Here is a 19,306-nt window from a genome sequence, read left to right on the forward strand (position 1 = left end):
CTTTCTTTCTTTCTTTCTTTCTTTCTTTCTTTCTTTCTTTCTTTCTTTCTTTCTTTCTTTCTTTCTTTCTTTCTTTCTTTCTTTCTTTCTTTCTTTCTTTCTTTCTTTCTTTCTTTCTTTCTTTCTTTCTTTCTTTCTTTCTTTCTTTCTTTCTTTCTTTCTTTCTTTCTTTCTTTCTTTCTTTCTTTCTTTCTTTCTTTCTTTCTTTCTTTCTTTCTTTCTTTCTTTCTTTCTTTCTTTCTTTCTTTCTTTCTTTCTTTCTTTCTTTCTTTCTTTCTTTCTTTCTTTCTTTCTTTCTTTCTTTCTTTCTTTCTTTCTTTCTTTCTTTCTTTCTTTCTTTCTTTCTTTCTTTCTTTCTTTCTTTCTTTCTTTCTTTTTCTTTCTTTCTTTCTTTCTTTCTTTCTTTCTTTCTTTCTTTCTTTCTTTCTTTCTTTCTTTCTTTCTTTCTTTCTTTCTTTCTTTCTTTCTTTCTTTCTTTCTTTCTTTCTTTCTTTCTTTCTTTTCTGGAACTCCTGTGTTGTTCTCAGTGTTATCTTGACCTTTAAAGTATATACTTTATTGAATTTGTTTTGATTGTTTAAGCGCTTTGTGACCCTGGTCTAGAAAAGCGCTATATAAATACAAATTACTTACTTACTTATATTATTTCTATTGATGACTGGAATTATTTTTAAAGGAAGTTGCACTGTAAATGTATATTTTGTGACTTTAAATTTTCATCCTGTATAAAAAGTAACACTACCGCTAACAATACTAATTATATTTTTTTTACGAAAATAAAGTGAGTACAATGGTATAGAAAAAGTAAAAAAACAAAAAACACAAAAAAACAGATATATACATTAAAAAACATAATAAAATCCATTCATAATGTTTTGGGATTCTATTACTATTGTTTTACGAGTTCTAAAGGAGAATAATAATCATTGAAAAAAATAAATAAAAGTGAAGACACCTGTAGAGAAAAATGGACAAAAATAACTCGCATTATTGCAGTAGTATCAAAAAAGTTCAAAAGTTCTTTTTTTTTTTCCTCAGCAAGGTGTGTGTATTTTATGTTAAGATAGAATTTACACCAAATGAAGGACAAAATGTAATTAGTGCAACATTTATATATATATTGATATGCTATACTTTTTACATATTTATATATGTGCAATACACTATTACTTATAGTTAATTCTCACTGTGTCCTCATGCAAATAGTGATCTATTTTTACATCGAACTATTATGGTTTTTATTTCCCAAAGTGATTTTAATCTTACATTTCTTGACCTAAATTCTTACTTAAATCGATTCCATTCGACACGCTAGGTGGGAACCTTCAGACGAAGGACTTTCCCCCCACCCGGACCCAATTTGAGGGTGCTCACCAGATGTCATCATACTATGCTAACTGTTAGCTTCACTTAGCTATCTCGAGTCAAAAATTGCTCAGCAAGTATTTGTAGAAAAACATTAAGTGACAGTAGAATATATCGGTTTTCGTAAAACACGCTGGTCTCCACAGCGGTGTGGAGGTTTGCTGCCACTCGGTGCAGGTTAAACTCTGACAGGAACAACACATGTCACTATCACCGCTGCTGCTGCTGTTTTCAGTAAACAGTTCTTCACAGTGATCTGGAAAACTTTAAAGGTAAGGTTTCGATCTGCATTTGCTTTGACTTTGTATGTGTCATCTTAAATTCTCAATAATGAGTTCAGATATCATCTGTCGTCAAACGTCTCTGAAATATTAGCTTCAGGATGAATCCTAATGGTATTTATTGACGTCCTGTTCTTGTGAAATTAGAATCATCTCAGAGCTATCAGTAGAAACGTATTTATCTTATATTTGAAATAAAAATAGACTTAATGCAAAGCAAGACCTTCAATGAGATGGTCATGTTAATGATGGATAAATATTTCATTATACAGCATATAAACTGGTTGTTAACCCTGTTTGTATTCATTTTATACACCTTTCTTTTTTTCAAACAACACCCACAGTTACCATGGAGTTCCAGGCGGTGTTGATGGCAGCTGGCGGAGGGTCTCGTATGACTGACCTGACCTACAACACACCCAAACCTCTGCTACCTGTTGGTAACAAGCCTCTCATATGGTACCCGCTCAACCTGCTGGAAAGGGTTGGCTTTGAAGGCGAGTGCGGCATCCATCTCTACTTCATTGCTTTGACTGAACATATGTTAGCATTAAGTAAAGAAGATCATGAAGGATGAATACTAGGGCTGTGTATTGGCAAGAATCTGGCTATACGATACATATCACAATACATGTGTAATTATACAATATATTGGGATATATTTTGCAATACTGTAGGAACAACGATATATTGCATCTTTTAAAGAAACAACACTTTTTCTGGCTTAGACCGTTAAAAATAAGCATATACTTTCAATTCTAATCAATGTGAACGTGATTGTAGTAAGTGCTTTTCAAAATATTATAAAAAAAATGTTATCTATTTTAGCAATGAAGGCCATTAACAGTCTCAAACAACTTGGAGAAAGATTCAATATCCAGTGTCTGTTAGTGCTTATTGTATTAACTTTGTTTTAAAGCCATAATGAGTCCAAACATCAGCTTTAACAGCTGCTGCAGCCTGGTGTATACTTTCTTTTTTTATTAATGGCTGCCATTTCACCGGTTTTGTTTTTACTTTGGCACATAGGAAATGGGTAATGTTGCCAACTAGTGGCCAGAAGTTCCATTACACCACACAAATGAATAAACGCTGTGAATATTGAGTATTAATTAATAAAGCATCGAATGATTGTCTTTAATGCACACAGTATTGAAATATAAACCATCAAATTAAAATGTTATTTCAAAGGTAAATATATATATATATATATTTATATATATTATGTATTTATATATATATATATATATATATTTTTTTATATTGATACAGAGCTCTTGAATATTGATACAGTATCAGGAATAAAAAATATCGCGATATGTCGTTCTATCCATATTTTCTTACACACCTAATGAATACTAAATTATAATTATGATAATAGCTACACTATACGGTTGAATACAAAACATTCACAAATGCTAAATATGTTAAATGATGACTCTACATTGTCTTCAGAATCAAATGTGTGATAGATTATTGTGCTAAATGTTTCCTGCAAACGTCTGCCAGTCCATGATGTCCCCCGTATCTTGCTTGTTGTGGTTTGAATAGGCTCTTCAGCCACTTTATACATTTCACAGATTAATAATCCATTGAACATATTCAGAGAGCTGAAAAATATTTGAACTTATTTATATACAGGCTGCCTTGGTGCTTGGTTCTGTTTTTCTATTGCTTATTTTGTGTGATATATTATTTCAATCTTTTATTCTCTACTGACATCACAATAAAATCCTATGTTGTGTTTACAAAGCTGACGATAAAAGTGTCTCTGATACAGAAACCTTTATTAGAAATCACTTCATCCTCTCAGATTCTGATTGCAAGAGAACTTTACAAATGCTAGTTATCTTTGTTTAATGCATGGAAAGTAACAGTAGCTATTGAAAAGTGTTTCATAAAATTTAACGTGACTGTTATTACTGTATGCAATACAAACAAATACTTGAAAAGCACATTATACACATGCACATTATAGTAGTTTGTGCACATGGTTTGGCAATTGTCCTCTTCATCAGAAGTTGCATCAATGGTATATTTCATTTAGTTTCATTAATATAGTTTCAATATTTTGTATTTTACAAAGAATATATTTTAGTGTGTTATATTGTAGATATATATGTATAAACTTATTATTTGTTATTGTTAACTTGTTATTCTTGATTCTGTTTCTATATGGTTGTGTACATCTATAGTGAGACTCGAAAAAATGTCACTTCTCATGCCTATATCTACATTTTTAAAATTTGTCCTTAGACATAGATTAACCATTTAGTTTTATATACATTGGGCAATAGTCCATTTTGTTTAAATAGATTTAAAATGTTCTCTATATTCATTATAATATCCCAAATGAATATCTCAAAAATAATCTTAATTTACAAGGTCTAATTCTTTTTGTTTTGAAACACAGAAATATCAATGTATATTGCTCATGTGGTGTTACATCCTTCAATTACTTAAATAGTTAATATATAATATATTAAAAAGTTGATCTTTACTTTTAGCAAATCATTGTTTCAAAATATTCTATCCACTTTCTAACTTTGTTTGATCAACTCATTCTGTTCAGATAATCAAAACTACATCTGACATAACTCCTTGTTTATGTCTGTTTTTATGCTGCCAAACCACATTATTACATTTTTGCCTTCAATAAATGATCACTGGGCTTTAGAAAGTTATTGTTTAGAAGCATATTTCTTCATTCGTCACCATAATAACCAGAAAATACCCGATTAGTGCAGCTCATTTGTTTTGGAAGTTGGCAGTTTCCCAACATTAATAATGCAGTGATCACAGTGAGTGCTGAGAGTTTGACTTGTTAAAAGAAACATGAACACATACTATGAAATACTACAAATGTCAACACATAATCATGTTCTTATTGGTTCCTGCTGCATTGCATAACCAAAAGAGTTGGCTGAAACTGACTTCTTTTATTGCATCCGATGAAAAAAAAACAACAACGTCTCATTGGATCCGCAAATAGAGAAATACATCTGGATTCTAATTTAATTCAAGTCTTAACTGAGTTCCTAAAAAGTTTTATAAGAACACAATATACTGCGTCCCCTCTTGTGTGGCTTGTTTTTGGCGTTGCGATTGTCCTGCTTTTCATTTTCAGCAGCCTGTCAGCACGTCATGAGCCATTGTCAGGTGTGTGTTTCCTGCCTCAAATTTACAGTCTACAGTCTTGAGCTCTTGTGCTACAACATGCGTGCCGGCCAGCAACTCTGGTCTTATAAAGGGATTTGTTGCAGTGTGCTGTTCTCGCAGTAAACAGAGCTGCTCATTGTAAAAAGCCTGCAGCTCGTCACCAGCAAGAATAAAAGGCAACTTTCTATACATAATCATCTTGTGTGGCCAGAACTTTACTGTGGACAGCCAGCTCGCCAAAGCTCTGCAATTTGGTTTTACTAGACTGAAATAGTAATGGTGAACAAGCTCCAGCAAGAGGAGCATTCACACTCTCTCACACACACGCACACACATCCATTATTTATGTTCAATATACCCTTTGGTGAGTGGTGAAAAAAGTTAGTTTTGTTTGTGAAATAAACATGGTAACATCGGACTATTGTCTTGTTTCGAACAATTTAAGAACAGACTGTACTGGTTCATAGCTGTGAAAGTATTTATCTACCTCTCACATAAAAAAGAGAAACAGAACAAAAGGTGTGAAATTAGGGTTTTAATTCTAATTTCCTACATTTTTAACTAAACTAATACAAATTTGAATCGGTTTTCAATATGAAAAACTTTATTTACTCAAAATATTTATCATAAAATATCAATGTTTTGATGATTCAGTTGTACTTAGTTTGTGTTCTTGCCATAAAGAATCAAATGTTTGAGAGATTATTGCAGTTAAATGTTTCCTGCGACTGACAGTCTGATAGTCCATGATGTTCCTCGCATCTTGCCTGTTGTGGTTTGAATAGGCTTCTTCAGCCGCTTTATACATTTTTTAGATCAATAATTCATTGACCGAATTCAGAGCTGAAAAATATGTTAACTTGTTTATATACATTCCGATGTAGAAACTTTTATTAAAAATAACTTTCATTCTACTAAATTAATATAGTTCGAGTCTGTATTTTCTCTTTTAAATGTAGCACTTCAATGTTTAAATTAATTTTATAGTAAAAGTGAAATATAGTGCTGTCATTGTTGTTGCTGAATATAAAACATTTTGGATCTTACATTTCAGAGGTGATTGTGATCACCACCAAAGATGTCCAGAAGGCGATGAGCTCAGACCCCAAAATGAAGCTGGACGTGAAGATGAAACTAGACGTGGTTTGTATCCAGGAGGACTCGGACATGGGCACCGCCGACGCACTCAGACACATCCAGCAGAAGATCAAGGTGAATCCTAAATGTCTAAAAATCAATCAATTACTCCGACTGCTCAAAACAAAAAGGGTATAAGTTAAGCAATAGTAGAAGATTACCATATATTTAGAAATCTCAAACCTTTACTGATATTACGTCAATTGTTTGTGGCATTTGTTCATAATACTGTACATATTAACATATTTTGGGTTTGAGGTGTATTTCTGCTCGAGTCCAGCTTCAGGTGCATTGTTATTTTTATCAAATAGCAAAGTACATTCCAAGCCAATGAGATGTTAAAGCTAGTGATGAGCTGATGAAGCTTCATGAAACTGTGTCAGGTTGTTATGAGGTCAGTAGGTGGCGCCATCAGTTTAAAAATGTTGTGATGTTTCATTGGAACAATTCAAAACAAAGAAAATGGTTTCAGAGACCGCCATCTAGTGGACACTAAAAATATTGACACTGCCTCATGAAGCTTCATCAGACCATCACTAGTTAAAGCAGGGGTGTCAAAGTGAAGAGCAACAGCTAGAGAGTTCTGAGTCATGACTGTTTAAAATAAAATTGAGTGTAAAAATAGTAATGTCAAAATTGTACCTTTCTTTAAATTTAAGTTAATCTGTACCTTATGTTATTTTTCTCTGTAAAAAATCAATCAGACTTTTGTAAGATCGATATTATCAGGAGTAACTTGGGGCTCAGTACAGGGACCCAAATTGTTTCTATTTTGTATTAACAGTATTTGTGAAGTGTCAGAACAAATAAAAAAATCATGTGCTTTTGCAGATGACACACACTATATTAATAACAAAGGAGACGTCTAAAAATATTAACCAAGAATAAGGATAGGTCTCATTTTATCTGAGGAGGATATGTATGTAGGTAGGTAGGTAGGTAGGTAGAATTTTATTGATCCCTCAGGAGGTGTCCTTCGTGAAATAGTTGTTTTCCTATTAGACACAGCAATTATTCATAAAAATAAAAATAAGAACAAGAACAAAGAGAAATAAAGAGAAAGAACATGATTATACAATCTAAGTCCAAAGATAAAGAACATGGATCAAAGAAAAATAATAAAGACAAAGGATACAAAGACTAAAATAGAATAGAACATCATGATACTTTCGCTCCACTCTTGCCCCCAAACTCAGAATTATACAATCTAATAGCACGAGGAATTAATGAGTCTTTGAGTCTATTAGTTTTGCATCTGGGAAGGAGCATCTGCTTCTCTGCTCACTGATGACAGTGTTCAGAGGATGACTGTCATCATCCATGATGGACAGTAGTTTGTTCAGTGATCTCCTCTCAGCAACTGAGACCTCCCGAACTACAAGACCAGCTCCTTGGTCTTTGAGGTGTTCAGCTGCAAGTGGTTCCTCTCGCTACTGTCCACCAGGATAAATGGCAATACACTATATTGACCATCAATAGTTAAATGGAATATTGTTACTGTAGGTATAATATCAATGACATATACTTTATTGATCTCCATAGAGAAATATGTGGTTCTATATTATATTTCTTTCATGGAACTGATCATCCAAAACTAGTCAATATGTTCTTGTTGTTGCGACCGCTCTTGTGTTACTTGTTTACAATTTTATAACGTGCAGCTTTTTGTTGCAAATTTCTGTTGCAAATTTACTTAAAAGTGCTGTTGTAGCACTTTGGCAAGAAAAGTCCTGTTGGGTATATGTTTTGGAAAAGGGGGAGACAAAGGGAAGGGGTTCCTCAAGATTTTGGTGTGGAATGTGTAATGCCGGGATCACCAGTGAACCGTGAACTTCCCTCCTCCACTTGGGCTAAACCCTCTGAGGTGCCTCAATTTCACATCCTCTTTTTAAAAAAATACACCCGCAAGTACATATACACACATACATGCTCATGATGACATAGAATCTCTGACCCCTAGCCTCGATTTCCAGACCCCTCAGTATCCTGCCAGCTAAACCCTCCCTTCTCCCCGATTCTCTCTCTAAACACATGAGGTCATTGTTAATGGTCCCTGTTCTGCCAGTTTAACCGGTGTGCCATTTATCCTCATCCTGTTGTCAAACACATCTGTGCAACATTTGGGGGGTATGTGGTTTGTCACGCCTTGTATGTTTCTTGTATTGAGTGAGATATTGCATAATTTGGTTATTACGATATTGTGTTTGAACTGTTTAATAACAAAAGTACGTTGAGTTTCTTTTGTACTTCTTATAACTCAATACAGAAGGAGCTGAAAAGTTCAGTCCTTTTGTGTGTTAAGGCAACTTATTGACATGTTCAGGTGCTTTTACCTGAACCAACTATCTATGATATAAGAATTAGGATTCAATGTTTTGTTGCTAAAAGCAATCATCTATCACAGTCCTGGGAAAAGTGCATCCCGATCTTTGTGGCCCTCCTATGGTCAAATTAATGAGAAAAAAAAACTGACCATTTCAATTTCTTTCTAATAGGTTTCTTACAGTTTTAGGTCGACTCTTCATAGACTTCTTCAAGGTCTTTGTTGTTTGTTTCACCTCTTTTCCTCTTTCTATTTTTAAATTAAATGTATATAAAATAAATATAACTATTTAAATTTATTTTGCATTTGAAATATTTCATTTTAAATTATATGACATTAAATATACAAAGATCTTTAATATTATCTATATTTATTTTATCTCTATTTATTTGTCCCTTCCTACTTTTGGCTTGACAGCCTGGTATAACGGTCACAGTTTATAATGTGGCCCCCGAAGGAAAAACTATCTGGCAAACAAAGTGCAAGTATCACCAAATCTCTTTTGCTGTGAAATTGACATTACAGAGGCACATTAGATCAAAACATGGCTTTTTGCTTTCACCCCCAAACCATTAAGTTCCAACACAAAGGTAATATTGTGGTTTACTATAATGCTGCCACATAAGCAGAATGAAGTAGCACAGAGAAACAAAAGAGAGACAAGCAGACTGGCTTGCCAGAGAAGAGAAATGCTCACAAACCACTGATTCCACTCTTCCTGGCAAACTTCTGCACTCTCGACAATAAGAAACCTGGTTAAACAACAACGTTCCAGACAAGGCCTTCCAGGCTGATTGTTACAGCTCTTCAGGGAGGTCTAAACTCTAGTTTCAGAGCTTCCATCCTATTCCATACTGCTTTTGTTAAATATAATTTATTAACTTCTACTGAATTAATTGATGCTAAAACGAAACTGTAAAAGATAAGGTTATTTCTGATTTTGGTAAGGGGGAGTGCAAAGGACTTGTGTTTTCAAGCAGAGATTAGATGAACTCAATGGCTTTGCCCACTTATTTACCATCCAAACATGCATGCCGTGTTCCCGCAGCTCTATCTCTCACTCTTTATCCGCCTCAGCTTTTGACGTGCAGCTTAACAGTCGACAAACAATCGAAGGACAAAGGTTCAACTTTGAGTCAGCGGCAGTGATGGGCCCAGAGTTATTTGGCCGACCTGCTATTGTCAACGAGGGTTTAGGTGTATTAAGCAACAGGCACTCATCAACTACATCTATCACCAAATTGGCTTAATGTGAAAGACCTGAACATGATCCCAAATATTCATCGTGTGCAACTCTAAGGCTAAACATAATACAATTTTCTGGGTGTAATCTCGTCTTTCAATTATCAAAAGGTACGAGCGGGAATTTACTCCCAACTGCTTTAAGCACTCTGTTTGATCAGTTTTACTGAATCCCTGGATGTTGGGGGTTGTTTGTACAAAAAGATGAGTGAGCGTGTGTGTATGTCTTTGCGCCATTCATGCGTCCATTTGACAGTCTGAACGATTTCTCTGCTGGGATTTGGCGGGTCACGGTTATGGTTCTTCACTCATCGCCCTCCAGTGTGTGTGTGTGTAACTTAATGCCTCTAATCTAGGTTGCTGCTCAAAGGATTAGAAACTCGACTATTCTCAATGGGAGCATGCCGGAGCCTGTCCGGTTTAAGTGTGCGCGCCCATGTATGTGCAGTTACTATGTATTTAATAAAGTATTGTTGGACAAAGATGGTAAGGACAACTTTCAGGGATGTGTCCTGATGCCACAATAAGTTGCTGATTAGTTAAAAGTTATTGATGCATCTATTAAATGACCCAGAAGGAAGGTTTAACAGTAATGTTTCCGGTGTTCTTATGTTGGAATGGTAAGAGGTCCTACACCTAAGTGGCATTTTGTCAGAAATACTTATTTTTTTCCCAGAATACTGCACGGAATGACTCATTCTGAACATTAGTGATAAGTACCCGTTGACATGATTCCGGTAACTGTCTCATTTTCCAAAAGCCCAAGAGGCGAAACTTTGAAAAGCTCACACTATTGAAACATAAATACTACCTGGTTGGAATCATTTTCCCAGAAAATTTTGATTAAAAGTTGTTTTACCATTTTACTCAAACTTTAACATGGCACTAGGTAACAATTTGAGTTTTTACTTGAGATATTAATTGTAGTGTTTATATCTCAAGTTTCTTTGGTCCAATAAGTATGTGTGTGTGCTTGTGTGTGTGTCTATATATATATATATATACAGTATATATATATATATATAAGGCAAGTCTGTTTCAGTAGACTTATTGGACTTTTTCTAGGTCTTGGTATTGTCTCAGTCTGGAAGATCCATGGTCTCGGCCTTGTCTGGAGCCTCGATGGTCGTTTGTCACATAGCCGTCTCAAAATAAGTCACTCTTCGGCTCAGTAAGAGGGAAAATAAAAAGTCCCTTTGTTTGTCTGGACACTCTTCAGTCTTGGTCCCTGCTGAGGGGGTCATTACTTAAGTTTTAGAACTTCCAGGTGTACTTTGATTGAACCTTTAGACACCATGCCATGATGCAGGTGCTGCCAACATGTGAATAGTAAAACCCATTTAGTTTTTTATCATTAACATTTATGACAATGAAAACCCAAGTAATTCTCACAATGTTACAACCAAGTAGAATTTCAACCAGCTGAGAATGTTCCCACAGCATTTCACTCCAGAAGGTAGCCAATTCAATTAAAGGTTATGAATGGACAGCTGACAAGATTATAGTTTTTTTTATGGTTTCGGCAGAATGCCATCGGCATTTCTAAACCTCCAACTGTTTAGAGTCTCCTTAGTGGAAGAGTCCTTAACATTACTCTCAATAGATACAATTCATTGATGGGAAAATCTTCTATTTTAAAATGTATCTTTAGTTTAAAGTAACTGCAAGGAAAAGCTCCTCCTTAAGTGTAGTTTACTATTGAATAGGCTAGGCTTGTAATATTTTTTAAAATCAATTATCATAGCAAGTTTGTTTTCTCATCTGCACATGGTAATAAACATTTTCTTTCATTGTAGGTTATAATGCACTAAATAATATAACAAAAGGAAAACTGTGTTGCCCTTTGTGTGTCACGATTGTATGCACTGTGATTTAGGACAGAAGTTCTATGTGTGTGGTCCTGACCTGTCCAGAGATCAGAGCTGTTGAAAACCCAAAGTGTCTCTGACTCTCCAGCTGACTCCACTCTGCTGTCGCCTCAGTGTGTGGGGATTGTGCAGCCGCATGCTTCTGCCTGTGTGTGCGCGTCCGTGTGTGATCCCCGGCACATACACACTTGTGTGCGACTCCAGTATGTGTGTGTGTGTGTGTGTGTGAAGAAAGGAGAGTCAAAAGGTCTCAAAGTCGCAGTGTCGGTAGATCTCATCCAGACACCTTCAGCTTTTCTACGGCAGCTTCCTGTCGCCAAGTCCAGACCAGGTCCAGGTTGCCATTTGGTTGACAGCATGACCTTTGACCCTCCTCATACACATCTCCTCGCATTCAAACAAGCAGCCACTATAGCAACATATTTGTATTTGTTAAGAACTTCATTCATTTAAACTAAAACCTTCCTTTGATTAAACATATCTAGACAAGAATGTGATATAAACACAGGAACTCAGTCTAAATGCTTCTTAAATACTGTTTTTGCTCTCATAACATTCTCCCGTCCCAACTATGGCACGCTCGTCCTCCCCTCCATCAAAGAGGTATCACTGTCAGTAAGAATCCTGATACTAATGGTGGGATTAGCTGCGACGCTGACAGCCCCCATCACTAGATAGACAGATGGATACTGCACATACAAGCGCAAGTTTGGGCACACATGTTCCAGAACTCACACACACTAAAACACTTGCACATGCATGCTTGTAACGTCACCAGCAGCCAGTTAAATTCTTTTAACTGGCTGTTTGTTAAGAAGGGAGTGCAGGATGGATTTCAGAGAGAACTCTGATGCATGGTTTTTTTTTTTAAGTTTTTCTTTTTGTTTTCAAACGTCTAAAGTCTAAATAATTGTTTCCTGATATTGCTGTGATCTCACAATTTGGTGTTAAATATGTAATGCATCAAAATGAGTGACTCTTCTATTGCACATTAAGTTAAGGTTCTGTTATCTTATCGCCTCTTTTTTTCCCCCACCCTCCTTCTCTAGACGGATGTCCTAGTAGTGAGTTGTGATCTCATCACAGACGTGGCGCTCCATGAGGTGGTGGACCTCTTCAGAGCACATGACGCAACTCTGGCAATGCTCATGAGCAAAGCGCATGAATATACAGAGACGATCCCGGGCCAGAAGGGCAAGAAAAAAACGGGTAAATACCAAATGCCAATCATTTTTCAATTGAAATAAATTAAACATCATGTCCAAAATCTGGACTAAGATGCAACATATTAAAACATCCAATTGGTCGATACACTATTTCTGTTTTTTTTTTAAGATTTTACCAAATTTGAAGGAAAACGAAGAAGACCAACAAAGTTGTGTATTTACAATAGATTGAGATTGACAAATGCAGAAAAACAAAGATGAGGATTGAAAAAGCATTCTCACTTGCTTATTTTGGTTTAAATTTCATTAGTTACACCAGAACTATCATATCATCTTGCATATATATCAACATCAACCTCCTCATACTTACAGTCTGTCTTGATGATCTTCAGTATGCGTCGGTTTGCACAAAACTCTCTTTTTCCTTTGCATAATGCATTTTTTCTGGAATATAACCCGAATATAAGCAGCACCAACTAAAGGAAAAATCTTCTGTATATTATTAACCAATATACAGGCCACACATCTATATGCAACACGTGTGGACATTAGAGGTGAGATATTTTCCAGAAATAGATGGTACACATAAACCTAAAAAAAGGTTTTAAATGAATGCCTTCTTGAACAGTGATGGTAACATGACACTAACACAGCAGTAAAACCATCTACTTTAATTCCCTCTGAATTCTTTTGTTGTCTTTTTGCATTGTGTCAGTTGTTTACGCTGCCATTACAACTACTCACTATCAATTCAATGATGCTAAGCTAATCATCTGTGTTTTTTCCATCCTTAGAGTGTTTCCATGATGCTCAATTAACTGTTCAAAACAAAATTATAATATCGTTTTCTTCCTCTTTGAAGGTGGTTGGCAGAGTTTTGTGCATTATTGAATCTCTGGAAACTATCAACTCACTTGGCGCACTTTTTCTTCCACCTGTCTGTCTCTCTCTTGCACCTCTAGAGCGCCTCCTGTAGGCTTTTAAAATGTTTTTTGATTTTTTTGATTTTAATCTCATTTTATGATGTCCTTTTTGTCCTCAGCTGAACAGAGGGATTTTGTAGGTGTGGATCATTCAAAGAAGAGGCTTCTGTTCATGGCTAATGAGGCTGATTTGGATGAAGGACTGATGATCAGGAAGTCTACCATGAGAAAGTGAGTAACCGTGAAACATTTTTTTCACTAAGTTCAACTTTGTTTATACATATGAGAATAGATGCGATCAAACAATCACAGAAAGTTGACCTTTTTTGCATCGATTCGTATACTGCATGAAGAATTCTGTTAAAGATTGGTTTAAAAAATACAAAACTTGATTCACACAAATGCAATATCGGTGGCAGGTCAGAATATATGAATACTTTCTGTTACAACTTAAGTCACAGAAATACTTCTCCAGGTTTCTTTCCGAGCCCTAAATTCATGTGTGCAGGAGGCATTTCAGGGACTTGTAAATACTTTATGGATCTAAAGTCACCGTAAATTCCAGCCAATAAGAAAAAGCCTGGGCGCAGCTGCTCACATGCTTCCCCACACAGGAAGAACTTGGGTCGCACATAATGTGAACACACATGATCAAATGCATCAATCTGTTGAACAGATCAATCATGTGATTATATTGATTTGATTGTTGTCAACATTTTGGAAACGAATAGAGGTCAGTGGTAAATATTTAGTGTTGAGAGAGTTGCGGTCTTTAATGGCCTCTCATCGATTATACAAACATGTCACACATGTCAGCATGGGATATTTATCCATAAACTAATCAAGGAATATATTTCCATAGGCACTTCCATTAAACCTAAACATTCCATTTGTTTAAAGCTAAAACTAACATTGAATAATTATCATATGTAGAATGAACATTGAAGCTGTGTTGTAGATCCTTTGATATGATCAGAAATGTTGCTATATTAACATGTTCTCAAAAAATCCACGTATTGAATGTGAACTTTGAAACCATTTAGTAACTCCCATCTGTCTCAGCTTTTATTAGAATTATCTTATTTAAAGTGAATCAATCGAAAGCCAGGTTCAAACAAGAAAACACCTGCAATCTGGTATCAATGTAAAGAAAAAGATTGGGATTTGAAGACAGATTTGTTTTCAACAATATGCCATAAGGAAGAACATGGTGTTCTGGTGTTCTAGAGTTCCACAAGAAAATCTGAATCACATTATCAGACCACATATTCCAGTTTTTCCAAATTATTTCATTTTCCATCATTTAATTTTACACTTCATCATTATTTTATCTTTTTTTTTTCTTATTCAATATTGCGCTTAAATTGAATCTGTCCCAACCATTGCTTAAGGAGTTTGGTGGTCACATCAACAAACAGACTGTGGACGGGTCTTCCTGACAAAGTCACGTAGTGAAGTACATCGGTACAATTAGCTAAAGAGTTCTTCTACATAAGTCCTGAAAGTTCGAGAAAATATGAAAAAAAAAATAAGGTAAGTACATTATTTCAGTTCTGATTGAACATTGAGGTTTTTTTCTATAATCATTATGTAAGTATTGGTATAAAAAACAACTCCTACTAATAATCGGTGAGTCATGAGATATCAGTCACTACTACTTCAATATTAACTTAAAACATTAAAAAAAAACATAATTAAAATAAATATGAAAATACCAAACTGGGAGCTTTTAACATCAATAATAAAGTAGAATTTAAAAAACAGTTGTATCAATGCACTTTTAAAAAAACAAATATTCAGAAAATTAAAAACATAATGATGCAGGAAAAAGTCAAATTGATATTAACACATTTCCATCTTTAAAAAAAAATATCTGTGCTCTTGCACCACTTCTTTGTTGTAAACAGCATCATCCCTTTACTGATGTTGTTTGACAAAAAAATTTTTTTGAGGAAGCTCTCACAGATTCAAGTTGAGAGTCAATATCCCGAGTTCACCTTCTCCATGTTTTACCAAAGTGGAAACAGAACTAATGAGGGCGTTGGCTTTTCAGTCTGCCATAGCTGACTCATGTAAACGAGACTTTGCGTTTTGTGTGTCTTCTGGGAGAATTGCAGCTCCTCACACTGTGTGGCTTTCAGTGGTACTTGAGCCGCCTGTAAGTAATCCAAAAAGTTTCTTGTACAAATAGGAGCAAATCGGAGCGAAAAAAAGAAAGAATTCATTTACAATTCTGTTTTATTCTCTGTACAATCTTAGTGTCCCAATAAAGAAGTGCAAAACTTTTTTTCTGGTTGTCTCTAGAGATTCCACATTAATCCCAAGACACACACATGTGCACCTGGGATGGCTTTATGAATACGTTCGGCAAACACCCACACAGAATCGTGTATCTATGTTTTAAGATGAATCACCTCAGCGAAGATGAACACAAGACTATTCAACTTGTGTCTTTCAACATCTGCTCGTGAAATGTCTGACCTCACCTGAGTCACACCGGCTCGTCCAACATGTACACAGACGTATGTCAACAGGGGTCTATGTGGTTTCTACTTGTATATATGGAAAAGCTCTGCTGACAATGCTCCCCGCTGTTTAATGAAGGTTTGATTGTAAAGGTAAAAGGAGGAGGAGAATGCGGAACGTCAGAATGATGAAGGGGTGATGGAGGATTTGTTTATTAAAAGCTGAAGGATTACATGGTTTTCTTTCGTTCTCGCCTTGTAAATGTCACATGTTCTTACTCGGGGCCACCAGGAGCCTGTTTTTGAATAACCGTGTGAAAGCGCAAGTGCATCGCAGGCGTGCGTGTGCACATGCGTGTCTCTCCTTTGAATGTAAACCTGCCGTGCTGGCTATTTAGTCTATCGTCTACAGTAGCTGATGCAGGAGAATAGACAGATGTTGCATTTGTCTGACTGGCTTTTATCACGTTTTAACTTTTCTAAAACCCATGCAGCTAGCATGGGATTTAGAGGGGGATGGTCAGTAGATGTTTGAACATGTAACGCATCACCCTGTAAACCATTTTTCTTTGTTATGTTCATGTGTATTTTGTAGGTAACATCTTGATAGTAATGCAATTGTGTAATAGCTTTGTACCTTAGAAGGTTATTCCTTCTGTTTGACTGTCTGAAAAAGTTGTGAACATATTTGAATGAAACTTTTAATGTTAACAATGGGAAGTGTCGTCTGGATTACGAAAGATTTAGAGGGAAACACCATTCACTTGTATGGCTTCTAACGGCTTATAACAAACAAACTCTAAAATGAAAACCATCATAAACACAACTTTAAATAAAATCAAAAGTGTTGTTCATTTTAAATTGTCTTGGGGGTGATATTGCCTAACAACCCTTCAATGCTACATATAGATAACATCAAAACAATTATATTAAGAATTAGTTTTTAATTCATGTGTTAGGAAAAGAAACAAGTTCCTTGGCAGAGGCATGTTCTCTCTCAGTGCCTTTGCAGTTTCATTAATCCAGTTGTTTTGAAAAAGAAGATGGAAAAGAATTCACTAGATTTTGCATAGCCAGCTAAACATACCAAACGTATGTCCTCGGTGAAACATGTTATTTGTTCTATATTTTTGAGATATCTTTAAACAGAGTTCAGAGTTTTACTCCCAAAAAACACAGTCAGACTTGTCCATTTGTCTTGACACTTATTATCAGTTTGTAATTAGTTAACACCGGTCAGTTAAGAGTTAACTGTACACTGAAAAACTAGCCACAATGAATGTGTTTACAATCCATCTCCGACCATGAAGCCCTCGCAGGTTGGGTAAAGTGGTGAAAAAAGGAGTCTGTTCAACTTGTGGTGAAAGCCTCTGCAGCTGTTTGCGGCCACATGTGCATTTTGGGACCATCAGTCAGGAACAGTAGAACCTCCAGATGAATACATTGGCTCCAGGGATCTAGAAAAGATGATGGAAAAATTGAACCTGCAACACAATCTTAACAAACTTATAATGGGTTTTAGATTTATTGCCTCGGATATCCAATTTAAAATGCATCTTTCTGTATCTTCCTGTTGGAATAAAAGTGTCTGTCTTGTGTTTGCCTCTTCACAGACATCCCAGGATGCACATCAAAACCGGACTGGAGGACGCCCACCTTTACTGTCTGAAGAAAGCTGTGGTGGACTTCCTTTCAAACAACAAGTAAGTAGTCGATGACATCAATGCTTCATAATTCACTGACCTTTATTAAAGTTTTCCATTCAGTAGTTTGACTCTTTTTTCAAAACAACCGCAGAGACATGAATCCACCTTGTTGCGTAATCCACAGCAAGTGTCAAACAGAGCGGGGTGGTGTGTAAGGCTGCGAAGGTCCTGTTAGCGGCGTAATATAGCAAGGTGTTAATTTGTTTTACAACGTGTCACCGAGCAGGCTGTAAGGCCTTTAGCCTGAGCAGCGGTAACTGTAGCTGCCCACAGTCTGCAGGTGTTTAAACCAACAAGATGCACAAACAGCCCGGCCAAAAATGACCGCTTTGGAAAAATGCTTTCATGCTCACAAGAGATGTCTTTGAAATGGACTTCTAGTGTATTTGTTTGCTCTTTCGGATGTTTAATAGGTGGATTCTGTGCACGATTTACATTGTTATAGTAGTGTTCATAACATCATCTTCTGTTTGTTTAACTCTATGGACGTAATGAATGATTTTTATCATTATAAGATAAAAATACATGGATATTTTAATTTTCAAAACGAAAACTATACATATTTCAATGTATTTAAAAAAAAAATTCAAATCTCTATGTCTCTATATAAAGTATATTAAAATTGCTGACTTTTTAACACAAGGGTTAACTTGAGCATCATAAAGAGGGGAAATGATTTGCCTATTGAGTTCAATTGTAATGTTTAAAAAGTAAGTATCAAAGTTTGTATGTCAGAACATAGTTTTCTGTCATTCATCACTTTCCTTTTTTCAACTGAAACACAGGCCTGTACTGTATTTGATATCTTAATATATATCATGTTTTAGCTCGAGCCTCCTTACAGTAGGTAAATTGTGTGGAAAATTGGAAGCTAATGAAAAACATCTAGCATTCTAAGTTCACCACAAATCTTTATGCTGATTAATGAAATCCGTACTTTAATGTATAAAAATAGGGAATGCTGTCAAAAATATTTAACGGGCATTCGTCAACCTAAGAAAAAAAAAATCCTCACATCTGTCTCTTGTTTTACGCTACTTTCACCGCCACATCCCTTCATCCTTGTTCTTATTTGGATTGAATATTCATTTAGCCAAATTTTCCCCTGCATGTTCACTGTCATCACCATGCTAACTGACTCATTTCTTTGCCTCTGCTCTTGGATCTCTCTACCCCACTTTGCTGCTCTGTCATTCACACAGAGAATCTGTTGTTTTTCCTCCGTCATTCACATGGAAATTCTAATCTCCCTCAAAAAGAAAGTAAAGGAGCGGACACATACAGGCAGCAAGGACCAGTGACAGTAAAAAGGAAACGACGATGGATGAAATAATTATAATATTTTTATCAGCCAGACCTGTAGATCTAAGTTGTTTATTATTTTTGGCATGTTGTGAAATAATATTTTGCCCTTTTTAAAGCCAAAATAACTGACCTTTCCCTTTCGTCTGCTGCAGATTCATTTCATCTATCCGTGGTGAATTGGTGCCGTATTTGGTGCGTAAGCAGTTTTCCAAAAGCATGAACAGCCAGAAAAGCAAAGAGGATTCCGATGATCACAGCCAGAGCACGACCGTCCAAGTTTCAAACGAAGGTGATGACACACAGAACACACACATTGAACTTGTGTGACCACATGATAATAGAAAACAAAAGTTCATGCGTGTCATT

General features: G+C 35.7%; 1 protein-coding gene across 2 annotated transcripts in view; it reads left to right on the forward strand.

Moving 5' to 3' along the window:
- Nucleotides 1-1,369: 1,369 nt before the first annotated feature.
- eif2b3 (eukaryotic translation initiation factor 2B, subunit 3 gamma) overlaps nucleotides 1,370-19,306 on the forward strand; it is a 30,230-nt gene continuing 12,293 nt past the window's right edge. Inside the window, exons 1-7 of one of the 2 annotated variants that reach the window (XM_087810792.1) lie at nucleotides 1,370-1,637; nucleotides 1,991-2,143; nucleotides 5,860-6,017; nucleotides 12,425-12,584; nucleotides 13,584-13,695; nucleotides 17,543-17,632; nucleotides 19,093-19,229. In XM_087810792.1, coding sequence (XP_087666918.1) covers nucleotides 1,996-2,143; nucleotides 5,860-6,017; nucleotides 12,425-12,584; nucleotides 13,584-13,695; nucleotides 17,543-17,632; nucleotides 19,093-19,229 — 805 coding nt within the window. In that variant the 5' untranslated portion in view covers nucleotides 1,370-1,637; nucleotides 1,991-1,995. Of the gene's footprint in view, nucleotides 1,638-1,680; nucleotides 1,761-1,990; nucleotides 2,144-5,859; nucleotides 6,018-12,424; nucleotides 12,585-13,583; nucleotides 13,696-17,542; nucleotides 17,633-19,092; nucleotides 19,230-19,306 lie in introns of those variants that run through there. The other variant, XM_087810791.1, reaches the window with a different exon arrangement.

Source organism: Callionymus lyra, chromosome 16 (genome assembly GCF_982586985.1).
Source record: "Callionymus lyra chromosome 16, fCalLyr1.hap1.1, whole genome shotgun sequence".
Classification (NCBI taxonomy): domain Eukaryota; kingdom Metazoa; phylum Chordata; class Actinopteri; order Syngnathiformes; family Callionymidae; genus Callionymus; species Callionymus lyra.